The sequence below is a fragment of the Daldinia vernicosa genome, assembly GCF_022497035.1.
Source record: "Daldinia vernicosa strain CBS 139.73 unplaced genomic scaffold F5Y00scaffold_6, whole genome shotgun sequence".
Lineage (NCBI taxonomy): Eukaryota > Fungi > Ascomycota > Sordariomycetes > Xylariales > Hypoxylaceae > Daldinia > Daldinia vernicosa.
The window spans coordinates 771,869-798,110 of NW_025953922.1; the positions used below are offsets into that span (position 1 = coordinate 771,869).

Consider the following 26,242-nt stretch of genomic DNA (forward strand, 5'->3'; position numbering starts at 1 on the left):
GGAACCTATGATGTCACCAGGGACCACTTCGGGACTCTAGCTTATTGCAACCTTGGGATCTTAGTTTTTACCTCTGGAATATTTTATAGGGGACGTAAAAATAGCTTAGGACAAGTTTCAAGACAAAGGAATCGAGTGCTCTTGAGTTTTTGGCTCTATTTTACAGGGGTTTGGAGATGGAGTGATTCCAGCTCTAACCCGTATCCTCACTAATCGGCACCCTTAAATAATGTACCTCTCTAAACGAAACATGATCCGCCATCAAAGGCCCTTAAGGTATAGATAGTTCCCCTCCCGCTTGACATCTCATGATTCATTTAAGCAAGAAAGCTCTTGGTGAAAGCGGAAACGACGTCCCTTAATCTTTGCTCGAGGTCCTTGCTGATAGCACCCTCCTTGTCGATGGTAGCGAGCAGGTCAGACTCGCTCGTCTTCAGGTGAGCCAAGAAATCGGTCTCCCACTGTAGAACCTTGTTCACGGGTACTTGGTCGAGGTAACCGTTGACACCGGCGAAGATAAGGGGAACCATCTCGTTGACGGCCATGGGGGAGTATTGCTTCTGCTTGAGAAGCTCCGTCAACTGCACGTAGATAAATTAGTTAAATTCCATATAAAATCCAAACTTTCAAACACTTACACGTTCACCACGGCTAAGGGTCTGCTTGGTAGCGGCATCCAGATCGGAACCGAACTGGGCGAAAGCAGCGACTTCACGGTACTGGGCCAAGAAAAGCTTGAGCGAACCAGCAACTTGCTTCATGGCCTTAAGCTGGGCAGCGGAACCGACACGAGACACAGACAGACCGACGTTGATCGCAGGTCGGATACCCTTGTAGAAAAGTTCAGCCTCCAAGAAGATCTGGCCGTCGGTAATGGAAATGACGTTGGTGGGAATGTAGGCAGAGACATCACCACCCTGGGTCTCAATGATGGGCAGAGCAGTCATGGAACCACCACCGAGCTTGTCGTTCATCTTGGCAGCACGCTCCAGCAGACGGGAGTGGAGGTAGAAAACGTCACCGGGGTAAGCCTCACGTCCGGGGGGACGACGAAGAAGAAGGGACATTTGACGGTAAGCGACGGCTTGCTTGGACAGATCGTCGTAGATAACGAGGGAGTGCTTGCCGTTGTCACGGAACCACTCGCCGATCGAGGCACCGGTGAAAGGAGCAATATACTGCAGAGGAGCGGCTTCGGAAGCAGTAGCAGCGACGATGATGGAGTACTTCATGGCGTCGTTCTCCTCAAGGGTCTTGACGAGCTGGGCAACAGTAGATCGCTTCTGACCAACGGCGACGTAGATACAGTAGAGCTTCTTGGTCTCGTCGTTAGAATTGTTCCATCGCTTCTGGTTGAGCATGGCGTCGAGGGCGACGGCAGTCTTTCCGGTCTGACGATCACCAATGATCAACTCACGCTGACCACGGCCAATGGGCACCATGGCATCGACGGACTTGAGTCCAGTCTGGACGGGCTGGTTGACGGATTGTCGGGGTAAGATACCAGGGGCCTTGAGCTGAGCACGGCGCTTCTCCTTGGTGTTGAGGGGGCCCTTGCCATCGATGGGGTTACCCAGAGCGTCGACGACACGACCAAGTAGTTCCGGGCCGACGGGGACATCGACCTAGGGATTGTTAAACCGTCTTGTTCGATCGATCGGTTTGCATCATAAAAATACTCACAATTTCTCCGGTACGCTTAACGGTTTCACCCTCCTTGACGAGACGGTCAGAACCGAAAAGCACAACACCAACTTGACCAGCTTCCAAGTTCATGCACATTCCCTTCACACCGGAAGCGAACCTATGCTCAATGGTTAATTGCATGCCTTCCATCCTATAGCTAGTGGGGAAACCTACTCGACGAGCTCTTCGGCCTGGACATTGGCCATACCGTGCACACGCGCGATACCATCACTGCAGGAACCTTAGTTAGCAAACATGATTCAATTGGTGCAATTGGTGATATGCGTATATGAAAATATTCGGTAGTAGTGGTGACAAGAAGGTAGGAACCGCTCGTGGCCGTAGTTTGGTTGGTGATATATAGGAATAATTTGCGGCGGGTTGGCGGGTTGAAAAATCTCGCTTCAAAGGCTCCACACGTACCCGACGGAGAGGACACGACCAGTCTCAGCTAAGCTAGATTCCTCTTGTACACCACGAATTCTCTGCTCAAGAATGGAAGAGACCTCTGTGGGTGCAGCTTTCGCATCGGCGTAGGATCGGGCCTGGATGTTGAAGGCGGCAGGTGCGGCATTTCGTGTCTGTAAAAAAAACAGCCCCGGTCAAAGTTAGCCGACAGTCCGAAAATGTCAACGTGGGTGAGCGAGTATGCCGCAGTTATATGATGAGAAGCTTTTACAAGCTCTATAATCCCTCCAATATCCCTCATGGATACCATAAAAAGCTCTTGTAAAGCTTCATATATGCTCCGAGGATGCATTGAGATCGATCGCATATCCTTTCGGATGGAATTGGGATGGGGACTCGACAGGACCGGGATTTAACCTACCGCAACGACTCTACCCGAGGCAGAGATTGCGCTCACGGCGCGCGTGGACTGTCTGAGGGCGTTACGAAACATATTAAAGAGGGATATCTAGTCCTCCGAAATAAAAGGAAAAACCAATTGCAATCAGATTGCAATTGAGAGGGAGAGGAGATTAAGGAGGACGGGTGTCGATATTGAGGTTTTGCAAATGGAGACTTTTTTTGAGAGGGAGTGCAAGAACTGGGTGAGGCGCTAGAAAACGAAGTGGCAGAGAAAAAATACGCACGGGCCATACAAAACAGCTACTTAGACCCGAAAGGCCCCGATTATGTAGTTGTGCGAGTGATCGAAGCTAACGTGGTCAGTGCTTTTCCCCCACTTGCCCGCTTTTGTATTAGGTAATATTTCTGTCAAGGTTGTATACTATTAACTAGCTGACTAGTTGTAACTAGACTCTTATGAGTATTTCTAAAGAGTCTAGGTTACGCGTCTACTATTATATAACTCGCTATGGCCATATATCTATTAGAATAATTAGGTAAACAATGTAAAAGTAATTATGGTATATAGGCTAACGCAAACAATATAGAGACTTCTATGATGGGTTCGAAGCTCCGCTTATACCTATCACCTGTCCCAGATGAAAAACTTGATTCACCACCTTGTAAAAGGAACAAAAGCTAGTAAGAAAGCAAAATATATTAAACAAAGTACCTAAGTATATCCCAACACGTAAGATTAAATTATCCTTCTTTAAGATAATTATATAGGTTAGGTATAATGAAGATAGAATGTCATTATAACGGTAAATTCATAAGCATTGTTTAGTTAACACCGCCTCTGTTTCATAAGGAAATAGAATAGGCTAAGTTATTATGGACAATGCCATAGTTTTGGTAGATAAAGGGTTCTTTCATGTTCTGGCGTGTAACGCGCAAGTAACAATAGATAACTCTTCCTAGAGCTATGAGGATTCATATATATACCAACGTCTCTTCTATGCTCTACAGAGAGAAAATAGTTATCTAGTATATTAAGTACTTCCTTGAATCTATATCATATAATTCAGCATGTCGGCTCCGGCTGGTGTCAAATACTATCAACCTGGGGTGATCGTTCCAGTCGAAGAACTCTCAGAAGACAACCAATGGACTAAGGACCCTCGAATCTTTAGGGACGGTATGATATTCATTCGTTCTCTCCTGAACCAAAAAGTGGTATGTGTTCAATCTAGGGGCACAGGGGAAATGCTCGTCAATAAGACTTATAATGCTGGTCCATGGCCTGGGAGAATACCTTTAGAACTTCGGATTTCAACTGCACCAGATTTATCACACCGCCGCTTACCGGAACCTATCGTGGTTGACGGAGTCGAGAGAATAACGTTCATCGAATTGGTCGCTTGGCAGCGGATACAAGACCGTCAAAACGCAGTTTATTCTCTATATTTTAGGTAAGTTCTGTAGCTAACCTCTTGAAGATCTGATATAATTTAACCATTTACTACAGGTTCTACAATGGCGGAACTCTGGAAAACCTGATCAACAGGTATTTTGAACGCCGAATACCAATACCAGAGCATTTTGTTTGGGTAAGTACCTACCTACCACCTATATCTAATATTACTAAATACCTTGCAGCCCTTTCCCCAGTGCCCAGAAATAGTCCTAATCGTATTGCAAAAAGAATAATACAAAAACTAACTTACAATGTTATAGCACGTAGCTGAGAGGCTCGCCCTAGCCATCCGATTCTTCCACTTCGGTGCGCCGCCAGGTAGTAATCGCGAACAAGAAAATTGGGAATGTAAGTATCAAATTTATACGCCCTAAATTTCTATCAACTAATTCGTCTATGCATAGTTATTGCTCACCGCGACATGGTTATCAACAACATTTTCCTTCACTATCATCCACGCCGTTCAGGCCGGCAACCACGTGCCGGTCAAGAAACTAACGCTTTTCCCGAAAGTAAGTACCTCTATTTTTAGCATGAAAATGTTTTGTTTCCGGGTAATAGCCCAAAATTCTAGTCATTCTAGTAATATTCCAAAAAGATAAAGGCGCTGACTCCTAGAACTATAGTTGCTGTAGGTGATTTTGGCGAGAGTAATTTGGCGAATGACGACGAAAATTGGATATCGAATGGCATCTTCTCTGACGGAATAGTTCACGATTGGGAAGACATGGTATGTACCTTATAAGCCCACCTCCTCTAAGCCCCTGAACCATACTCCTCGAGGCACCCCTCGAACCCCTCTCCCCCTCCACGGCTAAAGTCGCTAACTTGTATATTATAGTAAGTCATATTATTCTATAGGTGTTTGTTTGAACCTCGACATCCCTAAACCATAGCCTTAGGGTGTTAAAGTGAAACTAGCTAACATATTAGATACTTCATGGGAGAGAGCCTTCGAAAAATGGTTCAAACACATATACCTTACGACGAGCATGAGAGCGACCTTGACAGGCCGAATAGACGCCCCATGCGTACGGTGAATAATTTCATACCTGCTCCCTACGCCCCTTACTCGGACGAGCTTATCGAGCTGCTTGCAAATTTTGAATTCCCTGGTTCCGACAACGGCTCTTTGATAGACGAAACGGTGCAAGACGATGATGGCAATGATAGGCCACTTTCTGATTTTCTCCCTACTCCTGAATGGGTTGTAGACACAATGTTGCCACTAGCTCGGAGGAAGGTCAGGCGATATCGAGGTATCGGCAACAAGCCCGCAGGATATTACACTGCTCTGGACGTATCGTGGACGAGACCCAAGAAGTTTATGCCTTATGAGTAAGTTAACACCGATTCCTTTATTGCTTGACACGCACTCGAGAAGTTCTAAATAATATCTTCCACTTCCTTTACCCTTCGGGGTTATCCGAGTACCTACCTACTTACATAAAAGATATATCACTGACGCTAACATGTTTTGAATAGGTATATAATTCCACCGTTGTAAGTAAACCCTAAAATTGTATATCGCCCGAACTATCGAAACTTGTAATTACTAACTAGAAAATACCTTAACAGTGTACAGGTCGAGGATGATGCAGACGAGGTGCCTAATAGCAATTTACACTCGTACCAACGATGGAACCACATAGATCCCGAGTTTACAACATTTTGGTTTAGGGACCCGGCTATGTACGAGCTTCCCACCGAACCACCGAACGGTCCATACCCACCTCCGCCGCCGGGCGGAGACTCGGACGTAGAGTCAACTCCAGATGATGATTCTAATGACGATAACAATGACGATGACGACGATGATGGAAGCACGGAACCTGACGAAGATACGTCTGGTAATTATTTGCCCGGACGAAGATTCGACTGGTAATTATATACCCGGTACATCCTGGAACCCGTAATGAAATCATCTGTAAGTATAGATAATTATATGGTTCGTATTTAAATATTTTTATGGGTCCCTCGTTAAACCTGTTTACTAAATTAGTTCTATCTTACCACTCCAAGTCGCTGCAGGTTTCAGAGACTGGCGATTGTTTATATGTGTTTTTGGAAAAAAAAAATTGGATACCTCCGGGAAATAGAGAAAGGATATATTAATATACGTTATTATCCTCGAGACATAGAAGTTATTCCTTTATACGCCTTCTTTGACCCGATCCAGATCACATATTAAATGGTATGCATATGAAACTTGCCCTCTATGCTTAATTCTATTGGGTAGTATCGTTGTGATATTCGTTTTTGGTTAACCTTCTTTCCAGACCATAATAAATTACGTGAGACTCTTCTTTCGAAGAATGATATAATATAAGGGGTCGTAGAGACCGCTGTCAGCCGAATTACATCTAACAATAGAAAATAGTTGCATTCGAACAGGCCGGCTAAATTGGACTTCTCAAGTCATTCATCATTTATATTGTCAAGTTTAGAGAGCATACGAATTCCATACTTGACTGATGGTGATGATGGGTGTTGGGAATTCTCGATCAGCAAATAGATGTTTAGGGACAGGCAAGACGACACGAAGTAGCATTCCGTCCTAGTAGTTGATGGGCTAATAAGTATAAGGTATGTACATATACGTCCGGTAATAATATCGTATAAATAGGTGCTTAACTGACAGTCTACATCTGTTTGGATGAGATCGGGTTCTTGGTAATTAGGTGTGGTATATTATACGGATACGGCTTTATTCTAAGTCTAACTTATCAAGGGCCTTCATAATAGGTTTTCGATTACCACTCCCTTAATTCACCCCCTGGACCAGAGAATGTTGGGCTTACCCACGCTTTGAAGTCCTTTGATAAGGCCCGTACCTGTACCTCATCGATGTCAATGCCAAGACCTGGCCCGCTCATCAAGTCAATATACCCATCTGTAACCTTCCAAACCTCGGGATTTAGTGTATAGCTTGTCAGATCCTGCCCACCAACATTGTAGTGAATACCAAGGCTCATCTCCTGGATCACGAAGTTCGAAGTTGCTGCGTTAACCTGGACGTTTGCCGCTAACGCGATTGGTCCTAATGGGCAGTGAGGAGCCAGTGCAACGTCGTATGTCTCGCACGCAGAAGCGATTCTGCGCATCTCAGATATCCCGCCAACATGACAAATATCTGGCTGCAATATATCGACACATCCGGATTCCAAGAACGGTCTCACATCCCATCTGTTGTGAAGACGTTCGCCAAGCGCGATCGGGCAATGCGTACGAGCAGCAATGTCCTTGATACCGCCAATATTCTCACTTAGCAAGGGCTCCTCGACAAATAGGGGGTCGTAGGGCTCTAGTTTGGCAACTAGTTGCTTGGCCATCGGCTTATGCACTCGCCCGTGAAAGTCTACCCCCACATCGAGACCCAAAGCCTTCACTACTTTAACACGTTCCACGCATTCATCGAGTTTACGGGGAGAGTCTAGCCATCCGAGATCTTCGGTACCGTTCATTTTGACCGCGTTAAATCCTTGGGCTTTACGGACGTTTCTGACTGAATTTAGAATCGAGGTATAATTCGAACGGGGTGATACTTACGCTTGCGTCTCCACATCACTTGGGCGGTCACCCCCTATCCATGCGTATACGCGCAGTTTATCTCGGACTTTTCCACCTAGCAACTGATAGATTGGAACGTTCAGTTTCCTAGCTAAGGATCCTTTAGCGCTCTACACCCCCAACACATTCTCAGGGTGTTTCGTACCTTTCATATCCCATAGCGCAATATCTATTCCGCTCAAGGCACTCATGAGAACGGGCCCCCCTCGGTAAAAGCCTCCACGATACGACAACTGCCATATGTGCTCGATGTCACTTGGTGTCTAGTCAGCAATTGCGATATGATAAAAATCTCAAAGGGTAGGTTTAATGACTTACTCAGCTTCGTATCCTATATACTTTTCCGCCCAGGCATCAAGACAACCTTCCACGGCTTGCGTATGTCCCTCTAAGGAAGCTTCACCCCATCCATAACAACCTGTGTCATCCACAATTTTGACGAATAACCAACGCGGTGGCAGCCGAAAATACTCGATCTTGTTTATCTTTCCCATTATACCTTCGAGAAATCCCGCGTCTATACGTTTTAATCTCTAACTATGAAAATAGGGTTAAGACATTCTAGCCGCCTTTACTAAGAGTTATAATGGATGAGGGGTATAAAGAACCGTCTCCTCAGAGGGGGGCAACCTGGGGTACGTGGGGTTGCTGCCCAATAACGTAGTCGCCCACATAAGAGTCATTTCCTAATTTGTCATAATATGGCCTGATTGATGATAGTAGCTCCAGTTATGAAGAATCCACTTGGGTAGTTCACTAATCGAGCCTAAAGGACTAAGCAAATTTTCTGAAACGGTTAACGAGGTATTTATGTGGTAAGGGATAGACTAAGGGATAATGTTAACGTGACTGTTGGTTACCTACCTTCATCATTAATGTCTCGGTGGTATTACCAAATCTTAGGTAAGCTAATAGGGCTGGTGTTCTTGACCTATGGTTGTATAAAAAAGGGGGTGAGGTCCAACTTTAAAAAATAGATACAGAGAAACCAAAACGGTGAGAACTAACTAAATGTCAAGAATGTTCACTTGACTAAAAATAAGGTAACTATTCCGGTCAATACGCTTCGGTTTAGGTAGTTATGGGTAATGTGATAAAATGGCTGCAACAAGCTTGGCTATAGAAAATTTAACTATGGAGGTTTAAACAAGGTCTTTATTGCTATTTCTAGCTTTCGGTTTGAAGTTATTAAGATCCATGTCATGCCAACTTCGCTTGACATTGGACATCGAATGTAATTTAAAATGACCTAGGCCAGTAGCAGTAGCACAGCAACAATGAAAACGACCACCTATGAATCATAGAGTGAATAAATAGCGCCCTTCGAAGATCCAGCGGGAAGACCTGACTCAATACACATAAAAGTTTGAAACGGATGGGCCATCCTGTCGTATCCTCTTATTCGTCCTCATGAGCATAGTTCGCAACAGCCAAGCACAGATAATGACTCCTGTTGAGAAACCAATAGATGCTGACATAGCCTTGATAAATTGCGGCGCATCTGAATCCGGCCACAGGTACTATGAAAATGATTAGCATTGTATTTGCAGATACGGTGCTCATTAAAGCGACGCGTATGAGCATAATTATGTTCTTCTAGGTAAAATAAAAGGGGTATAGTACTGACAGGAGTATAAACCGAGCCTATATCGCCAGACATAGTACACATAGCAATCGCAACAGCTCTTTTCTCGTCTGACTGGCCTAATATCGAGCTTGCCCACCCTAATATGATATTATTCATACCATAGGAAGCTCCCACAAAGAGCACTTTAAGCGAATAAATTAGCCATAACTTATCTTTGGACTTTTAAAGGATTTATAAAAGGGTGCTCCTAGTGTTACGTACTGATTCCCGCATAGCGAGCCGCAGTATTAAGTGTTGCCATGCTAATGGCATATCCGATGATTCCGACTGCGTTTGAAAGTGTGATGTGCCATGTTCGCTCGTCGAAGCGACCGCTAGACCAGCTAACGATAATCGAGACCAGAGCGCCGATGATATAAGGAGGGCAGGTAAGAACGAGGGCCATGGTTCTGTCCAAGCCGAGGTTTTTGACGACAGTTGGTAGGAAGCTCCGAAAACCATGACTAGAGATATCAAAGTTATACGCCAGACACAATAACCAGGTCCTATAATCAAGCACAGCTTCTTTGAAACCCTTCATAACACTCGTAGTACCTTCACGTTTTTCTGTAGTGTCCTTAATAATACGGTCATGGGCTAACTGTCGCTCTTCTGGAGTCAGCCACCTGTGCTTAAGTGGGCTGTCTGGCAAGAAAAAGAACCCGACTATGGCGACTACTGTCGAGAACGACCCCTGAATGATATATAACCTATACAAATCAGTTCAAATGCAATTTTATGAGCGGGTTACAACTCTTTACCATTGCCATCCAGCAAGACCACAGACTCCCCCTAATTTCGTAAAGATAGGGGCGGCGATCAGCCCAGAAAAAGCACTTGCTGCCATCTGGCCTGTGTGAAATATCGATATCCGTGTGGCAATCTCTTTCCTTGTGTAGAATATGCTCAGCATATATAGCATTCCGGGTAAGAACTTTATATCCAATAAGTTATCAAGGATCCAACGAGGTTAGGAATTCTTACCGGCGATTCCACGATGCCAAGTACCAAGCGTGCGACTAACATCGTCTTATAGTCGCGCACTAAGAACGTGCATAGAGTCGTGATGGACCACGCTGTCATGAACCCTATACAAACAACATTATTTCGTGTCATGTACATGTTTATAGTATGACATACCGGCCATGAAATATGACGGACGAACCCGGTTTATAATAATATTGGACGGGACCTGTCCCGCTATATAGCCAACGGAGAATATTGCTACGCAGGTGTTATACTGATATCCTTTCATATGTAACTGCTTGTCCAACCCGTCGAGCTTGCCATTCACTATCGTACTTCGATCCAGGAAGTTGAAGAAGAGCATGAACCAAGGAACAGGCTATCACAAGATTAACAATCAGTAACTTGAGCGAGGAGACTGTGAGAACACCACCTTACAAGAATATATAGATCCAACTTCCTGACGAGTCTCTTTTCCGCTACATCACTATCAATATTTCCGCCAAAGTCGTCGGTCTTCACATTGGCTCTTTCCAATGAAACTTCATCTGTTACCGGCTCGATATGCTCGAGCCCCCCACCCTTATCGCTGTTTGCGTTTGAAGGATGCTCCATATTGCTAAGAAACGCCCTTAATAACGACGGATTTGATGGAATTGAATATATCCAGAGCAGTGATAAAGTTGATAGATTCAGTGATTCTGACTGAAGGCTAGTATGAGCCTCATGATGCGTACCCCCTATAAGTAATACACTAGAATAAGCGCTTAGGCACAAATCTGTAAGTCCATGCACTGAAGCTTAGAAACCCAAAAGGTCCAAGAGCAGCAAGCCGAATCGCTCGCCTTGGCCCCTACTCTCAGGTATCACGACAATGTATTGACCTCATTCCGCTTCGTCAATTTCTACCTCATACCTAACGAATGGGCTTCAAAACGGCAAGGGCCGGGAAGATCCAATTGGATCTAAGGATATGAGTTATTTGAACATTATATCCATCCCAATGCACCCTATAGTTAGAAATCATGCGTGCTCCTATGCCGTATACTTGTGAGACGCGGAAGTGGAAAAGAGGCACTCTTCGGTAATTACACAGCGTCGTGGATGTGACATCCGGTCCAGATATCCTCATTGCGAAAACACCGAAACCAATTGATTAGCTTTTGAAATACCAAACCAGAAAAATACGTTTACTTCTCTTTACCCGCCCGGAGCGACGTATAGTTGCCGATGAAGTTCAAAGCGCGATGCTTAATAAAAATTAAGGCCCAATATGTGCTACGTTTCATTCTAAGATCATGATTAGTATGCTGTTGTGCAACAAATATGCGTATCTTTGTATAGGTGGGCAGGGTAGCAATAGGCTCCGATTACGTCTCAACTCTCATCTAAATCGGCGATCGAAGGATATATGGGAGATGTTAATCTATGCATGATGGACAGACACTTACCTACTACCCGTTCAAGACTGAAGGCGAGAACCAAAGGACTATTTTACTCTTAATCTTGCTAGCTTGACTAGTATTCCTCTCTCTACTACCTAGATGCACGGTGTATTTCACGAATTGCATTACAATACCGCTATTAAGTACTTAAAACATAGAGGGGTTCCTAATATCGTCTGAATCCTCACGGTAGCCCTCCCATTTTCATGGGTGGAATAAAATAAGCATTTGCCCTTATATGACTTGAGGCGAGTAAGCAAATGACATACAGTCGTTTACCCCAGAGATAAGTCTGCTGCGTAACGTATTCAACCCATTTTCAAGCGTGGATGTCCCCCTGGAATCAAGGCTCCGTTACCAGCCCCTTGGCATTCGCACGCTGCTGGATTACTGGTGGATAATAATATGTTTTTACCTAACTTTACAGCTAAGATCCAATTACTTGATGAAGCGTTGCTATGAAAGGAATGGAAGGACTGTGTGGTTTTTGCCAGCGAGAACTGGTGCTCAGGGGCAGCCGAGTGGAGCCGTAACGCATTCCTGACCCCCCCCCAACCCCTAACCCCTATTCAAGAGTGCGCCGGTCTACCCCATTTAGCACGCACAATTCAACACGTGGGTTCATATTTTCCTTACAAAGCTTCTTCGAGTACATTTCAAGATCATTATTAGGTAGCGAATGTTGTTTATAGGCCCAGCGAAGCAACGTCTACTTACAGCCTGTGTCAGGATTCTAGATGAGACATCTAGAACAAAGAACATGTATGTATATACGAGCCATGGGCTCGCCAGATAGGTTGGAGTTCCTGGCGGAACAACGAAGTTGTTTCCATGCTGTTTAGTTCCACCTCGTGACACCGACAGTGAGGGCTCTAATCAGAATCAAGCCGTAATACCATATAAATAAGTGCCTGGTGAGCAGGTCAAAGCCATATCTATTTGCAGCGCACTTAGTTGGGGTCCTAGCGCAGAAACATACCTACCTACATAGATCAGAAAACCGTTAGGTAGTGACAGTAATGAGTGGCAGTGTCTGCATGTGCAGGGCGTGTATGGTATGTCTAGGATAAATCCCTGTATAGTCCAAACATGTTCATGAGACAGAGATTGAGAATCAATGAGATTCCGAATGGCGGGCAGGTATATCCCACGCCGAATTAGACATCGCAGCTATTTGCTCCCAAAGGGTCTGTCTAATAGGTAAAAAAGCACGGGGAAGAGCCAGTATCGTCGACAAGGGTCAAGAGTGAGGACCCCATGCTATTGAGGGTGGATCGGTATTGGCTCACAATATAATACCGGCATACTAGTTAACACTAGACAGCAACAAGTCATGGCAAGGGTAAACAAAAACCTAAGGGAGGTGTAAGCGGATGAAACCCGGCGTTTTTCAGCGCAGTACCAATATGTGCCCCATGTTTTCGGCGGCTCCGTTTGAGGAAAAATTGCCCGGTCCCACCGTAAAACGGCCCTTGTACTACAAAAGGCGGTCCGGTCCGGTGGGGATGAGACGGCAAATGTCAGCAACGGTCTCAGTGTAAACATATGAGGTAAATCAATACTATTTAACTTTCTTATTCATTCTCCCAAGTTGGGATTACAAGCCAGCTAGTGGCTAAGAGGGACCATGGAGATGCCTATTTTCCAAATCGTCGACGATCAAAGCAGAGAGGTACCAGGCCGGTGTGTGCACGTAGGAAAATAAATGAAACTTAGAGTTAATATCAACTTATAGGTTAATGATCTACTGGCCCTCAAGCAGCAGCAATCTGGTGTAGTCCAATCGTTTTAATGCCCAAGTCAAGGCTAAGAGATGGTAGTCAAAGAACGAGCCATTATGCTGTTTATAGTCACGAAAATAATCTTCATAAGCAGGCACCTCCTAATAGTCTAGTTTAATATTAAATTACCTATAATCTCAGCTGCATATGTAATTCATGGAAAGTCTATCTAGAATAAACGCTGCCGAGCTCGTTGGGGGTAATACTTCTAGCCACAACGATGACTCGACGGGCTCCGTACCACCAGACTAGATAATGACTGAATTCTAACCTGCCACATTCCTGCCTCAACTAACAATGCTGTGAGGTAGGCTTCTCTAATTTATTATGTCTTAGGTAGTTGTTGTATGATCTAACACATACAAATGTCCGTATCTGGTGTCTGCATATGTGTGCCGGTATCACTGGCGTCTAGCTCAGGCGTCAGACTTCCACCGTCAATAGTACAACATCCAAAGGAGCACTTCGCTTCTCCGGAAGAAAGCAACGCAATAAACTAGATCCAGAGCCGGGTCTAGGCGATTCACAAAGAGATATCTATTAAGATTGTTCTATTTGGAATCAATACGAAGTATATCCTCATCATGTGAAGGACCAATAGCTACCTCTACCCAGTGAATTCATTTAGCCTCGTTAATATTTCTCCAATAGTAAGTACCTAAGGTTAGGTTAGGTACTATACCGGAGGAAGGAGGTTTCGCGAAACCGTTCTAATATTGGAACCATTTTATAAAATAAAACGTTTTTAAATTTTAAAGTTTTTAATTGGTTAGATTTCAGGTAAAATAAAACCTTAACCCGTTTTTTAAATATTATTTAATTAAAACCGTTTTATTTAATTAAAACTGTTTTATTTAAAAAAGTATTCTTAAATTTTAAAATTATTTTTATTAAAAAAAATTTTAAAAAAAATTTTTTTTTTTTTTAAGTTAAAATTTTATTTTTTTAAAAGTAAAGTTTATAAAGGTAAAAATTAATTAAATTTTTGAAATAATTTGATAAGATTAATTATTTCGTTTCATTAATTTAAACGTTTAAACCTTAAACCTTATATTTTATTATAAGGTATAAAATTATATAAACGCGTAAGTTTTAAGTTTAAAGATTAATTATTTTATTTTTTTAAAATTTTTTAATTTTAGCCTTATTTATATTAAAAATTAAATCAATTAAAAGTTTTAAATTTAAGAACGTTTTATTTTATAAAACGGTTTTAATATTAGAACAATTTTAACGTTAAAAACGAAAACTCTTTATAAAATAGTCCTAATATATAGAACGTTTTGAATTTTTAAAATGGTTTTGAGTAACCCCCCCCCTCCGCTATGGTAGTTAAGTGAATATATTATGCGCGCACCGCAGTCGGGATCGCATGAAGACTTAAATTCGATTCTCTTTTTATCCATAATTACATTCTAAAAACCTAGATAAAGCGAAATTAGATTTATCGCAATTAGATTTCTTAGAGGCTTCTTCGCCAATTGAATACGCCCACGTTTGGATTGGGCAGCGGTGCCGATTAGAAGCCACGTAATACAGCGGTGAACAAGCACAACGGCAAAGCGTATAAAAGCAATCGCAACAATTCCGTAGAAACAGAAGCTATAGATATTTTATATAATGCTCAATCCATATTCATAGTTCCAAACACACCATTATAGAACAGTGATCTCGCCTTCGAATCCCTTACTTGCCTCCTCCGCATCACGATGCCTTCTCGAGAAAGATACACCAGATCCATAATGATCTTATTACCCATGATCATGTTACACTTGTTAACGCCGTTAGTCCTCGCATCGCCGCTAGCGTTAGCATCACCCACGAAGCCACTGCCGTCAGTTTCGGATTTTACACACCAGCCGGAAATAAGAAACTCCAGAAATGGATATGGCAACGCCACGATTGAGAAACGGCAAATGTCAGAGGGATCATCGTGTGAAGGGTCCGAGGGTCAATGGAACTGCCTTACAAACCAGTGGCAACGCTGCGCGGCTGGACAGTGGAGCGCCGTGATGGACTGTGCTGCAGGGACGATATGCACGCCTGCGGGCTTAACAAATAATTTCTTCGTACAGTTTGCAAACGGTGCTGCCGGACCGTCAACGAGCGATAGCACGCGGAGATCCGAAACTAGAGTTATTCATTGGGGATTGATTGTAGTATTGGGAGGTATAAGTGTGATGAACACTTTAGTCACCAGTTGAAATATTCATTTGGAATAACCATGAGAAACATCTACTAATTCCGGAGATATACCTGGAGAGAGAGTGGGTAACTGGATAGAGAAAAGACTTAAATACTAAACTCTTACTGTATGTAGTTATTAGAAAGTTGAAAGAGTATATATAGGTACCTTAGCTACCTACCTCCTAACTTATCGGCTCTAAAAGCTATAATTATGAAAGGTCTGAGATGATTATAAGGTGATAGTTATTTTAGGTGGTCCAAGTAACTCCGTAGTCCGAGCCATACTTCGGAGAACCGAACGGAAACAGGGATCTCTATAAGCAAACTATACGATAGATATATCATATACCTACCCTAATAGGCTCTCCAGCAACTGAAAGAGAAAAGCAACAGACCACGTGCTATTTATGACTACAGATAGTTTCTATGTAAGTTAACTAAGTCTTGTACATACCAAAGTATCGTTAAAGCTATTACCAGTTGAAAATTTTGAGCATCATCCGCTTTTTTGTAAGAATTTCCAACGCTATTATCAGATAAATATACAAGATATTGTCATAAAGTTGCTTCATCAATCATTGTTCCCGAGAGTTTATCTACGCAGCCTCTGGCTTTCGCGCATACACAACTCGCTGTGGCAGATATGCGTGAATCGTCCTGCTGGACCGTAATTCCTTACGGAAAGCCGCGAGGAATACTTGCATTTCCTCTAAGGAGCGGCCTAGGACCGTGTTCCACATAAACATGACGAAACCTATGAGGATACGTTAGTTTCTAACGGGTTTGCCAGACGGGTAGCCAAGTAGGAAGAGGTCACTCACCCTCTAGGTCCTGCTCAAGAGTATATTGAGCCCATTGTCCAATCTCCTTCAACTTCGGATCTGCCGGCCAAGGACCCATAGGTACCTATGATATGATTAGAAAAGCTGGATGGCCTAAACTCAGCAATGTTAAACCACGCACCTTAATATCCTTGACCGTCAAGTCTACGAAACCAGCGTCTTCAATCCCTTTCCTCTGAACATCATCCGAGAGAAGAGTAAACGAGAGGCCTAGCTTCTTGCCGCCTTCGGTAAACAAGTCACGCCACATAATCATAGCCGAGTCGGGTTTTAAGGTGCCATCGTCGCTACGGTAGTCGGCCTCGACTTCGAAGCTCTCGATCCATCCGCCGGGTTTGAGCGCTTTGAATGCTTGCCTGAATAACTTCGGCCAATCCGACACGCTGCCTACCATGTACCGGATATGTATATAGTCGAAGCTGTTAGGGGCATATGTCCATTCTTTCTCCAGGTCGTCGATTTCGAATTTGACGTTAGGTGGGCACCAGGTTGGTTGGATCGGTGATAAATCCGTTCCAATAATCTGACAGTTCGGGTATTCGTCTCCCATATCACTACGGCCTTGTTAGTTTTTCCGAATACCTACGATATGACATAGTACGATTTGATTACATTGGCCATAACCCTGAAAAGTTGGTCAGCAATGAGCCAAGGTTTAAGTTTGAGGGTTAATTCACCTGTTCCAGTACCGATATCAAGTACTAGCTGTAGAGTTTTAGCTTAAGTCTTGCTAAGACAGATCTGTATGCTCACTTCTATATCATTCTTTAGAGGTGCCAGGAAAAGATTGCCGCCGAGACAAAGGGTCATGAAATGATGGCTGAGGAGTTATTAGAAGATTCAAGTCGCTTCAGATTATTGAGGCTCACTTCATGTCCATAGCTTCATTTTGCCGCTCATCGTTGGGCCCCCAGTACTTATCAGCTCCATGCTTGCCGCTATTATACGTACGACCGTTGAGTGTGCGATATTCGAGAATACTTTCAGTCAGGGATGCTGTCGAACTCGCACTATCGCTTCTTGTTAGACTTGTTTTTATCCCATTGTGATTATACCAGCTTCGACATAGCATCCTTATTAAGAAATGGCATTTCTTACTTATCACCTTCTCCTAGAGCAGAATCCGCATCATCATAATCATCAACACCCTCCTCCTTATAGATAATTATTAGTCAACTGTATGCGCTACAACTCTCCTTAAAACTGGTGACCTTGAATATGTCGGATCTTCTTACATGTGGAGCAGCCTCAATTGGCTCATCTGTCCATCCTGGTACTATATAAGGCGTTGGGCGTTCCGTAGGGCTAGCGGACCCAGCCGATGTAGTTTTTCTAACTGTAGTTTGTTCATCTGAAGTCGTCGCCGCTGGCTTCAGAGACATGGGAGCATCAGCAGCGGCGGGAGAAGCAGTGGGAGAGGCAGTGACAGGCGCGGGCGTGGGCTCGTCGTGATTGGCCATGTTATGAGAGTGATCGAAGACCTTAGATAAATATCCTGATAACTTCGAATGCATCCGAAAATGAGGAGGAGTGGATGGTTTAAATAGCGCCGTGGATTTTACAAATAGGATTCAGATTCGGGAATCGGGATGGGACAATACACCAACTGCATAAATCAGAAACTAGTCGACATCGAATGTTCAGTCGCTAGCCAAGTCCAGACCAACCTATTGGTGAACAACTACCTAAATAAAGAACACCAACACGTACCTACCTATTACCTACCTATTTGGTATAGAGATGTTGTTATAGGTAATTACATCCGATCACGTGGAATCGTCTTACTATGAAAATCGATGACATTTTGATATCTACAGTTAGCCGGCTAAATAGTCTAAGAGAATCGCAGGCGGGTGGCTCCTAATTGGACCGCGGAGTTTTGCGAAGGTTATTAGGTTGGTGTAGCTCCATATAACTAACTGCATATAACTGGGAATACAATTTCCTCGTATCAGCCCATGATTCATATCACATTAGATCACCAACGAGGCCACAGATATAGCTAACAACTAATTTCCAAATAGGCAACATGGAAATTATTCATACTGCTTGCCTTTTGAAGTCATTAAAATTAGGAATCTGGCACGCTATGAAAAAGATAAGACATTTACGGGAGTTAATATAAGGGGTCTCAATCTATTGGCTTCATCCGTGGGAATTCACCCCTGGGCATAGATATTGAAAATTGTAACCACATATCACGACAACATCTCTCGTATTAACGATGATCCTTAACAACATCGAGAGGTGATAAAATACTAGAAATTACCCCCTTATACGGTCAACATATACTATTCCTATGAATGGGTTTCACTAACTCTAGGTAATTGTTTTAGGTACTCAATATATACCTCTTACTCTACAGTATTTTATTTATAATTAGGATCGATGGATTAATCTACGTTGAATTGCTATTGTGTTAGGTCATTCATTATTAATTCATTGTCCGGCATAAGATATCGCAAAAGGAAAACTGCATTGAACCATTACCTGAGAATAGCATTCATAGGTACCTAACTACAGCAAGCATAGTGATCAATTTGGATACGATCACTTTATTATTCCGCTAGCCTCGTTCATGTTGCCTCTTCCGGAACCTCATAGTTATAAAGACATCGTGAATTAGGTGGTACGTATGACTCGTCAAACTCGGCCTGAAGATAATATTGCAAGGTCAGTATCAAGACATTGCTTATGCGCAAGGATCTTCCACTTACAGCACCAGCATTCGGAGACTTATACAACACAGGAATGCATCTGAGACCGTTGGTGAACACCGTCCCGGCGCAAGTTGCTTCACGGATAGCCGATCTGACACAGTCGTGTTGTGCATCACGAGGGTTCCAATCTGGGCTGAAGTCGAATCTGAGGTTGATTCCGGGCATTGCCACAACTCCAGCGGGTGTGGCAGCCCAGCTATCAAGCCCGGGTAACGCCGGAGCTCTGCCGGTATTGCAGTTGAAGAAGTCGGGTTCCCGGACAGCACAGTTGCGCATCATTCTCGCCTTGAAGTTGTCACACCAGATGTGGGGGCTTTGGCCATTCCCGGAAAGCTTGCTAAATTGATTTAGGGAGTGTTAGTATTGGAAGCTTTTATGGAAAACATGGGACTATCATGGCATCTTACATATGGTAGCGGAGGCGGTGGTATTTTTTGCCCCAGTTGTAGGTATCGGCCTCGCAATACTCTGTGCACTCGGAACTGACGACGGGGATATAGCTCATGACCCATTTGCATTCATCAAGATTGTCGTATTGCCAATGCTCGTTGAACTGGTTGGTTTTATTAGAATTTGCTGTAATTTAAGAAAGGGAAGTGTAGTGACATGCTAAAGGGGTAGTATAAAATTGGATGGAATAGGGGTCAGCTGTTCAGCCAACTTACACGTTCATCGCCTGCTGTCACATTGTTGAATACGACAGTATCATTCGGAAGATTTGTAGACCAGAAGCCATCGGTAAGAGACGTAAAGTTTGAAGTGCCAACATTGGTAGCCCCCGTAGGGTAGGTAGCTGCCTGCGAAATGAGGGACAGTATGATAAGAACAAGCAAAGATGCCATGGTAAACATGACTTAAGTCGTATTTTTCTTCAAGTAGAAAGTACTAATAGGAGAGGATATCTCTGGACGAAGGCAGTACCTAGTTCTGTTGAGATATAGTACGTGTGTTTCCAACTTCTTTTCTGCCTTGGAATCGTGGGCGGTGGAAACGCATCAAGGTAGTAAAACTGGCCAGGAAAGAGACTATTGGAGGTATGAGAATTGCCGGGCGCGAAGAACGAGGCAACAAGCAAACATCTATTGCAGACTAACATACTAACGTACATCTGGCGGTGGATAACTTACAGTGTAACAGCCATAAGACTAGAATCCAACGAACACCTAAGGTACCTACCTTTTACGTTATATCCAATTACGTTGACGGAACTCAAATATGGAATACAACCGGAAAAGAGAATTCTATTGCACACGAGTCGAAGAATACTGGCTAACGATTATATCGCCTTACAAAATAGAATTGCCTTATAACAAGACGTCGGATCTTATGATTTACCATAATACATATTAAGAAATGCAGCAGCTTTCGATGCATGCAAATGATTAAAGTAAATTAATATCCGCATGGACTGGGTCTCAATCGAGCGCCTTCGTAGATAAAAATCCTTTATTCTCCATCAGTAGATAGTAATAGCAGCCAATACTAGCCGTAAATAAAAGACCAAGCGCTTCAGAACATTACCATAATTCATCCTATCCGATGTACCCTCGGCGGGTTCGTCGAGACCGTTTTACGCATCAGCCGCAGCAACCAGTTTTCCAACAACCATGTACTTGCTGTTGAATCTCTCTTCCCAGCCCTGCAAGCTCTCCCACTCCTCGGGTCCAAGGCCCTCGAGTTTATCCAGAGGTCCATCGAGGTCCTTAGTCAGCATCTCCTCGTCGAAGCTATGGAACGCAAGGCCGCGCGAAGCATCGCGACCGGCGAAGTTCTCGTAGGGGCCACCGGGACCGTAGAAGTTACGGCCGCTCGTGACGTCGAAGACGCGGCCGCGCACCGCTAGGTACACCGGCTTGCCGTCCTCTCCGTTGAAGTGTAGCAGGGTGCGTGGGGTGAAGGTCCGGAAGACGATGGCAGGCGGCTCGCGCGGAAAGGATACCGGAGGGGAGGGCTTATAGAGTAGGTACGTCGTGTACAGGGTGATGAGGAGGAGGATGACATTGAGTGGCGTGACGAGGCCGGTGCTGCGATAGCTTTGTTAGCTTGGATTCCGGTGATAAATAAAGTGGTAGTAGGGACATACTAGATCTCAGAGGGGTCTTTAGCGGCCTCTTGGGCCACACGGTGGTTGACGAAGTCCATTGGGTTTTAAATCAATAGATATGTTTGACCTCTGATAGAGCTATAAGAGTGATGTTATGTTGAAAGATGGGTTTACAGTTTATTAAAGGTAAGCTAGAGTTAAATCGCGGGCAGTTCGGCAAAGGTGGGGGCTGCATACCTCCTTACGTATCAATCGGAGTCCGGGTATTCCGCACATGGCTTGGGCTCGGCTTCCAGGTATCATCCGAAGTCTGCTTGAACTTTCGGATCATAGCGTTAGTCATCAAGTACTTGGGGTATTTGTAGGTATGTACTACTGCCTTACGGATATTGCAAGCATTTTAGACATGTACAATACCTTAGGCTAGGCTATGTACCTACATAAAGTTTTAGGTACCGTACTAATCAGTTCGTCCTGTAGGCAATCGCGATTGTATCGCACTTTGAATACCGACCTTGGAAGTTGCATACCTCATTTAGAGGTAGGAGGTACTTTAGGAGGTAGGTACATACGTGAGGTACGCAAGCTAAAGTGCATGTAGATAGGTACCTAGGTAGTACATACACCAATGTATTCAATGCCTTCCATTCAACATTGGAATCTCACACAAGGCGAGAGAAACCAAACCAAACCAAACAAAAACCAATTCAAACCAAAACCTCGACAACATTCAAATTCGCAACAAAAAAGAGAATGTAGTACTAACGCTGACGGTGGGCAAATCCCATCTACTATCACTCACCGACAATTGGATTTTGGTGACAAAACCATAAGACCATAATATAAGGACCGTGGCTCATTAAAATGAAGGATTTCTCCTATTTTTACTTAATTCTCCACGCTTTGTGTTGCATCCCCATCCAATTTTGTTGCGGCTCAGCCTCACTACCAATTGCCATCTGCCATTCATCCAGCATCTAAGCCAGCCAGTCCATCTTCCTGGCACCTCTCAGCTTTCTGTGCCGCAGAGGCTTAACCCCGAGCCTGCAACCTGCAGCCTGCAGCCTGGAGGTAATCAGTCCTAATCGGTTGGAAAGTTGGAAAATCACAGCTTGCAGACTTTATCAGGCGCGCCTGTGGATTTTATTGCCTTTTTGCTGCCTTCTTTTACACGGTCTTTTTACATGCTGAGGACCCTTCTCCCCTTTCTCTCGTCCCCCTGCATTATTTTAATTTATCATTTGTCATAGTCCAATCGATCCCATCCTAGCTATCGATATCATTTCCCCGACGTTTTCCTCGAATTTGCAGGAAAACACACCTGGACCATGATCTGAGAAGGGCACGAGGACAGAACCCGTACCATGTTACGACGGATTATCCGTCCCGCACGACGACTGCCACTTTGGCTGGTACTTACTGTCGCTGGGCCTTTTATTTTCGAAGTTGTCGTACACCAATGGCAATATAGCGTGCCACGACCGGCGAGCGAGCTCGATGCACCCTTTTTCACCTCGTGCCAGGAGCCCGACGTCAGCGCAAAACGAGAAAATGCGGCCTTAGTAATGCTTGCGCGGAATAATGAACTAGAGAAGGCCAACAGGACGGTTACCTCGATAGAACAGCAATTCAACAGGTGGTTCAACTATCCTTACGTATTCCTAAACGATGAGAAATGGGATCCCGACTTCATAGAGGTTCTAAATAAAACTGCCCGAGGACTAGCCACCTTTGATGTTATACCGCAGGCGCAATGGACGTTCCCCGAAGGTGTAGATATAGATGCGGCGAAGCTAAATATTAAGGAGCAAGGAGAAAGGGGTATTCCGCATGCTGGGGAAGAAGGGTACCACCATATGTGTCGCTTTTATTCGGGGTAAGTTTTCGTCCCATGCAGAGAGGAGGGTTACGGACGTAGCGTATGGCGCATTTATAACAACCATCCGAACTGACGAACCTTAAAAGCAAATTTTATCAGCTCGATGTGCTGAAGAAGTACAAGTGGTATTGGCGGCTCGAACCCGACGTCGATTTTACCTGCGCGATTACGTACGATCCCTTTGTACAGATGGCACGACATAAAAAGGTCTACGGGTTTACGATTGCGTTATGGGAAGTGGGAAAGTCGTGCCCGGGTTTATACCGCTCGATCGCCGACTGGAAGGAGATGATGGGTATTCCCACGACTAGCCTCTGGAAGGCTACGGTATCAGCTTCATGGATGCCGTACCCATTCCGGCGATTCATGAGCTGGCTGCCGAATCGCGATGCGTATGGTGATGGGTGGAGTCTGTGCCACTACTGGAGCAACTTCGAGATCGCCGATATGGATTTCTTCCGAACAAGGGCGTACCAGGACCTCTTCGACTATCTAGATAAGAAGGGAGGCTTTTACTTTGAGCGGGTGAGTGGTACAATGGAATCTTTGATATTAATACTAAATTCAAGACAATCAAACTAACAGTGTCATAGTGGGGTGATGCGGCAGTGCACTCTCTTGCCATAGCAATGCTTGCAGATCCGCGAAAGGTACACCATTTCGAGGATTTCGGATATCGACATGCTCTCCTATATCAATGTCCGGCCAACGCGCCAGGCGGACAACTCCCCGAGTCACAGCTATTGGGGAGCGGAACGTGGGCGGCGGAGGAAGATAACGGTATCGGGTGCCGTTGCGAGTGTCCCGGGCCATCGCCGAGGAATTATGGCTCGTACTGTCTGAATAAACTAAAGCAGCCTACTACCGTAAAACGGCCGTGGTTCGCGTCGTTTCTATAGTATAGAATACCGTGGCGGCCGTCGACGGTTGCTGGGATTAGCATTCTGGCTGTCTATATCTATTGTTACTTCTTCCTCTCGAATTTCCACTGGGTCACTAGTCGCATTGGATATGTAACTGGGAAGAGCATAGCCTTGGCGCTTGCGGTGCTTTTGGCGTACGTGTACTTATATCAAACCATCGCATGGGAAAAAGGGACGGGAAGAACTGGATACCACGGGGCAGTTGTTTTATAGCCTACCGAACTGTAGGTAGTCGCATGTGCGCATCTGATGAATTCAAAACGAATAATTGAAACCAGTAGCTTAAAGAAATGCAATGCATCGATATTGAGCAACGATGTTTGGTAGAAAGCTGACATAACCCCGTTGTGGAACTCGTCATATGCCGTGCAATGAACGTACATAGTCTTTAAAGATAAATATTTAGTGGGTTAACAGGTACCTATTTACATTTACATCTAGAAAATCCGTCAATAATAGCCCCAGGGAGGTTTACTATATATATACTTTAGGTACGCTTCCAAAGATTATATTAGCTGGTAATCAACAGCCTGCTTGACCGTACCTAGTCTAACAAACAACGCCTGCTATGCAATTATGACGCCGACACGTGAGCATATATAGAACAGATATACACACCCCCTATTCTATTCTCATGATTCTTATAACGTGAAGACATCCCTCCGTAGTACCCCTTCTAATATATTTCAATAGACTTCTCTTCTAATCCTCTATCGTGACCACCCTCGCTCGATGCTCCACTCCTAGTCGTCATCTTGGTACCTGGGGCCTTGGATATTGTTATTGTGGTAGTCTGGAAGTAGGACGTCGTCAACACCAGGACCGGCGACGTTCGTATTACGAATCCATTCGGTCTCGACACGGAAGAATATCCACACCCATCGACGGAAAACTTCGAGCAACTCAATCACGAAGATGGATCCCTCCCAGTCAGCCATCCGACCTAGATGCGGGCTTAGCTTTAAACTCCACGTGCACCGCAGCACCAGATCCATCGCAATGACGGCGTAGTACAACGCCGGTGGCCCGACATGCAGACGCCGCCGTAGGCCGAACGCCGTCAAGTCCGGCGCGTTCCTCGCTTTTGCGTCGAATAGTGTTAAGTCCCAATCCTTAGCTACGTCCCAGTAGAAACTATACAAAGAGTTGACGACGCAGGCTACAATCCACGCCCGGTAGTAACCAATGGGCGGAGGTTGCCCGCCTGTAGAGTTCCGCTGTAACGTGCTGAAGATGATGACGGGGAACGCGGTGAAATACTTGAGCGCGTTGGCCAGATGCTGGCCGCCCCAGCCCGTGGACTCGGTGATACGCCCGCGCCGTACTCGGCCGTACTCGATGAGGCACTGGCGCAGACGGATAAGCGAAGGCACCGCCATGACAAGCGGCACCATGAAAGTGCCTCCGCAACCTCGGTCCGGACGCGCAGTCGCGCTGCCTTCGCTCCGGAAGAGCATACATAGCGCAACGTACAAGTCCGCGAAGACCTTGGCGTAGCTCGTCAGCACATCAGCCAGCAGAATATCGCCAAACTTGCCATCCTTGGCCTCGGCGAGCCCGCCGACGCTAATACGGCGGAGCGTGGCGCGTAGGCGCGCGCGCCCGCCGTGCGATAGCGACTTGAAGAAGGGCGCGAAGACGAGGATGCCGATGAGCACGGCGAGGTACAGCAGCGGGAGCCAGTCCCAGGCTAGCACCAGGTCCGGGTCGCGGTGGGTAAAGGCCCAGAAGACGAGCAGGGCGAAGGCGAAGACGGCGGAGAGCACGGTGGCGAGGCGGTAGGTGGACAGGTGGTGCGTCGGGTGGTGCGGCGAGGACCGGCCCGGGTACCGGATCAGCGAGGGCACGTCGATGCCGGATAGGTATAGGTAGTGCAGGTTGATGCCCCAAGCCCAGACCGCTGTTTGCGGATGTTAGTTAGTTGTCGAATTGGCGGAGAATACATACGATGGAGGGAGGGAAGGGGGGGAATACGCAACGCACCTAGTACGATTATGAAGGCGACGCGGTACGGCAAGGGAAACGTCAAGCTGAAGGAGTCGAGCTCCGGTTCGACTGCTGGATCACCGTCCATGGCGCTGCCGACTCCGAGAACCTAGCATCGAGACCCTGCTTCGTAACGAATTCGAATTGGTTAGATCTCGAAGTCGTGAATATGTATCTCGTTCGTGGGGTGGGACGGTGTTCTGTCAATTGTTAATAGATAAGGGTCGGATATTCGTACATGCCAGATACCAATTACCGTTTTCTTTTTTGTTTTTTTAATTGAAATTATGTAACCTAGTATATTGGCGACGTCACCTTGG

General features: G+C 45.0%; 10 protein-coding genes across 10 annotated transcripts; 3 read left to right on the forward strand and 7 right to left on the reverse strand.

Moving 5' to 3' along the window:
• Positions 1-12: 12 nt before the first annotated feature.
• F5Y00DRAFT_227230 (P-loop containing nucleoside triphosphate hydrolase protein) lies at positions 13-2,767 on the reverse strand. Its single transcript, XM_048006451.1, has 6 exons — positions 2,516-2,767; positions 2,110-2,267; positions 1,861-1,917; positions 1,684-1,804; positions 639-1,625; positions 13-581 (listed from the first exon to the last, which is right to left on the reverse strand). The coding sequence occupies exons 1-6, from the start codon at positions 2,585-2,587 to the stop codon at positions 318-320; spliced, it is 1,659 nt and encodes a 552-aa protein (XP_047868575.1). The 5' UTR covers positions 2,588-2,767; the 3' UTR covers positions 13-317.
• Positions 2,768-3,564: 797 nt separating this feature from the next.
• F5Y00DRAFT_258497 (uncharacterized protein) lies at positions 3,565-5,837 on the forward strand (the record flags this gene model as incomplete). Its single annotated transcript, XM_048010715.1, has 9 exons — positions 3,565-3,947; positions 4,004-4,085; positions 4,213-4,300; positions 4,357-4,464; positions 4,579-4,682; positions 4,736-4,782; positions 4,886-5,290; positions 5,438-5,455; positions 5,531-5,837. 9 exons carry the CDS (start codon positions 3,565-3,567, stop codon positions 5,835-5,837), a joined length of 1,542 nt encoding a protein of 513 aa, XP_047868576.1.
• Positions 5,838-6,619: 782 nt separating this feature from the next.
• On the reverse strand, positions 6,620-8,101 carry F5Y00DRAFT_177311 (enolase C-terminal domain-like protein). Its single transcript, XM_048004948.1, has 4 exons — positions 7,841-8,101; positions 7,668-7,777; positions 7,502-7,613; positions 6,620-7,453 (listed from the first exon to the last, which is right to left on the reverse strand). The coding sequence occupies exons 1-4, from the start codon at positions 8,014-8,016 to the stop codon at positions 6,706-6,708; spliced, it is 1,146 nt and encodes a 381-aa protein (XP_047868577.1). The 5' UTR covers positions 8,017-8,101; the 3' UTR covers positions 6,620-6,705.
• A 770-nt stretch (positions 8,102-8,871) lies between these two features.
• F5Y00DRAFT_258499 (MFS transporter) lies at positions 8,872-10,730 on the reverse strand (the record flags this gene model as incomplete). Its single annotated transcript, XM_048010716.1, has 7 exons — positions 8,872-9,042; positions 9,150-9,292; positions 9,372-9,859; positions 9,911-10,083; positions 10,134-10,237; positions 10,290-10,494; positions 10,554-10,730. The coding sequence occupies 7 exons, from the start codon at positions 10,728-10,730 to the stop codon at positions 8,872-8,874; spliced, it is 1,461 nt and encodes a 486-aa protein (XP_047868578.1).
• A 4,167-nt stretch (positions 10,731-14,897) lies between these two features.
• Positions 14,898-15,738, forward strand: F5Y00DRAFT_227233 (uncharacterized protein). The gene has a single exon (XM_048006452.1). It carries the CDS (start codon positions 15,051-15,053, stop codon positions 15,543-15,545), a length of 495 nt encoding a protein of 164 aa, XP_047868579.1. The 5' UTR covers positions 14,898-15,050; the 3' UTR covers positions 15,546-15,738.
• Positions 15,739-15,915: 177 nt separating this feature from the next.
• Positions 15,916-18,139, reverse strand: F5Y00DRAFT_227234 (S-adenosyl-L-methionine-dependent methyltransferase). The gene is made up of 9 exons (XM_048006453.1): positions 17,606-18,139; positions 17,469-17,524; positions 17,240-17,380; positions 17,124-17,190; positions 17,048-17,075; positions 16,983-16,995; positions 16,492-16,924; positions 16,350-16,434; positions 15,916-16,282 (listed from the first exon to the last, which is right to left on the reverse strand). The coding sequence occupies exons 1-9, from the start codon at positions 17,882-17,884 to the stop codon at positions 16,125-16,127; spliced, it is 1,260 nt and encodes a 419-aa protein (XP_047868580.1). The 5' UTR covers positions 17,885-18,139; the 3' UTR covers positions 15,916-16,124.
• An 807-nt stretch (positions 18,140-18,946) lies between these two features.
• On the reverse strand, positions 18,947-19,932 carry F5Y00DRAFT_273198 (uncharacterized protein; the record flags this gene model as incomplete). Its single annotated transcript, XM_048013131.1, has 4 exons — positions 18,947-19,024; positions 19,088-19,427; positions 19,498-19,643; positions 19,756-19,932. The coding sequence occupies 4 exons, from the start codon at positions 19,930-19,932 to the stop codon at positions 18,947-18,949; spliced, it is 741 nt and encodes a 246-aa protein (XP_047868581.1).
• A 385-nt stretch (positions 19,933-20,317) lies between these two features.
• On the reverse strand, positions 20,318-21,308 carry F5Y00DRAFT_227237 (cytochrome b5). Its single transcript, XM_048006454.1, has 2 exons — positions 21,174-21,308; positions 20,318-21,114 (listed from the first exon to the last, which is right to left on the reverse strand). The coding sequence occupies exons 1-2, from the start codon at positions 21,230-21,232 to the stop codon at positions 20,661-20,663; spliced, it is 513 nt and encodes a 170-aa protein (XP_047868582.1). The 5' UTR covers positions 21,233-21,308; the 3' UTR covers positions 20,318-20,660.
• Positions 21,309-22,260: 952 nt separating this feature from the next.
• Positions 22,261-23,999, forward strand: F5Y00DRAFT_177377 (glycosyltransferase family 15 protein). Its single transcript, XM_048004949.1, has 3 exons — positions 22,261-23,010; positions 23,100-23,538; positions 23,607-23,999. The coding sequence occupies exons 1-3, from the start codon at positions 22,499-22,501 to the stop codon at positions 23,910-23,912; spliced, it is 1,257 nt and encodes a 418-aa protein (XP_047868583.1). The 5' UTR covers positions 22,261-22,498; the 3' UTR covers positions 23,913-23,999.
• A 382-nt stretch (positions 24,000-24,381) lies between these two features.
• On the reverse strand, positions 24,382-26,185 carry F5Y00DRAFT_227241 (EXS-domain-containing protein). Its single transcript, XM_048006455.1, has 2 exons — positions 25,920-26,185; positions 24,382-25,836 (listed from the first exon to the last, which is right to left on the reverse strand). The coding sequence occupies exons 1-2, from the start codon at positions 26,008-26,010 to the stop codon at positions 24,680-24,682; spliced, it is 1,248 nt and encodes a 415-aa protein (XP_047868584.1). The 5' UTR covers positions 26,011-26,185; the 3' UTR covers positions 24,382-24,679.
• Positions 26,186-26,242: the final 57 nt, after the last annotated feature.

Coding starts and splice junctions, on each gene's coding strand:
- F5Y00DRAFT_227230 (XM_048006451.1), bottom strand. CDS start 2,587: ATGTTTCGTAACGCCCTCAGACAGTCCACGCGCGCCGTGAGCGCAATC. Junction 2,268..2,515: donor CCTCGGGTAGAGTCGTTGCG/GTAGGTTAAATC, acceptor TTTTTTTTACAG/ACACGAAATGCCGCACCTGC. Junction 582..638: donor CCCTTAGCCGTGGTGAACGT/GTAAGTGTTTGA, acceptor ATCTACGTGCAG/TTGACGGAGCTTCTCAAGCA.
- F5Y00DRAFT_177311 (XM_048004948.1), bottom strand. CDS start 8,016: ATGGGAAAGATAAACAAGATCGAGTATTTTCGGCTGCCACCGCGTTGG. Junction 7,778..7,840: donor TATATAGGATACGAAGCTGA/GTAAGTCATTAA, acceptor CTAGACACCAAG/TGACATCGAGCACATATGGC. Junction 7,454..7,501: donor AGTGATGTGGAGACGCAAGC/GTAAGTATCACC, acceptor AAATTCAGTCAG/AAACGTCCGTAAAGCCCAAG.
- F5Y00DRAFT_227233 (XM_048006452.1), top strand. CDS start 15,051: ATGCCTTCTCGAGAAAGATACACCAGATCCATAATGATCTTATTACCC.
- F5Y00DRAFT_227234 (XM_048006453.1), bottom strand. CDS start 17,884: ATGCATTCGAAGTTATCAGGATATTTATCTAAGGTCTTCGATCACTCT. Junction 17,525..17,605: donor CAATTGAGGCTGCTCCACAT/GTAAGAAGATCC, acceptor ATTATCTATAAG/GAGGAGGGTGTTGATGATTA. Junction 16,283..16,349: donor TCTTGAGCAGGACCTAGAGG/GTGAGTGACCTC, acceptor GTATCCTCATAG/GTTTCGTCATGTTTATGTGG.
- F5Y00DRAFT_227237 (XM_048006454.1), bottom strand. CDS start 21,232: ATGGACTTCGTCAACCACCGTGTGGCCCAAGAGGCCGCTAAAGACCCC. Junction 21,115..21,173: donor AAAGACCCCTCTGAGATCTA/GTATGTCCCTAC, acceptor AAGCTATCGCAG/CACCGGCCTCGTCACGCCAC.
- F5Y00DRAFT_177377 (XM_048004949.1), top strand. CDS start 22,499: ATGTTACGACGGATTATCCGTCCCGCACGACGACTGCCACTTTGGCTG. Junction 23,011..23,099: donor ATGTGTCGCTTTTATTCGGG/GTAAGTTTTCGT, acceptor GAACCTTAAAAG/CAAATTTTATCAGCTCGATG. Junction 23,539..23,606: donor GAGGCTTTTACTTTGAGCGG/GTGAGTGGTACA, acceptor ACAGTGTCATAG/TGGGGTGATGCGGCAGTGCA.
- F5Y00DRAFT_227241 (XM_048006455.1), bottom strand. CDS start 26,010: ATGGACGGTGATCCAGCAGTCGAACCGGAGCTCGACTCCTTCAGCTTG. Junction 25,837..25,919: donor CGCCTTCATAATCGTACTAG/GTGCGTTGCGTA, acceptor ATCCGCAAACAG/CGGTCTGGGCTTGGGGCATC.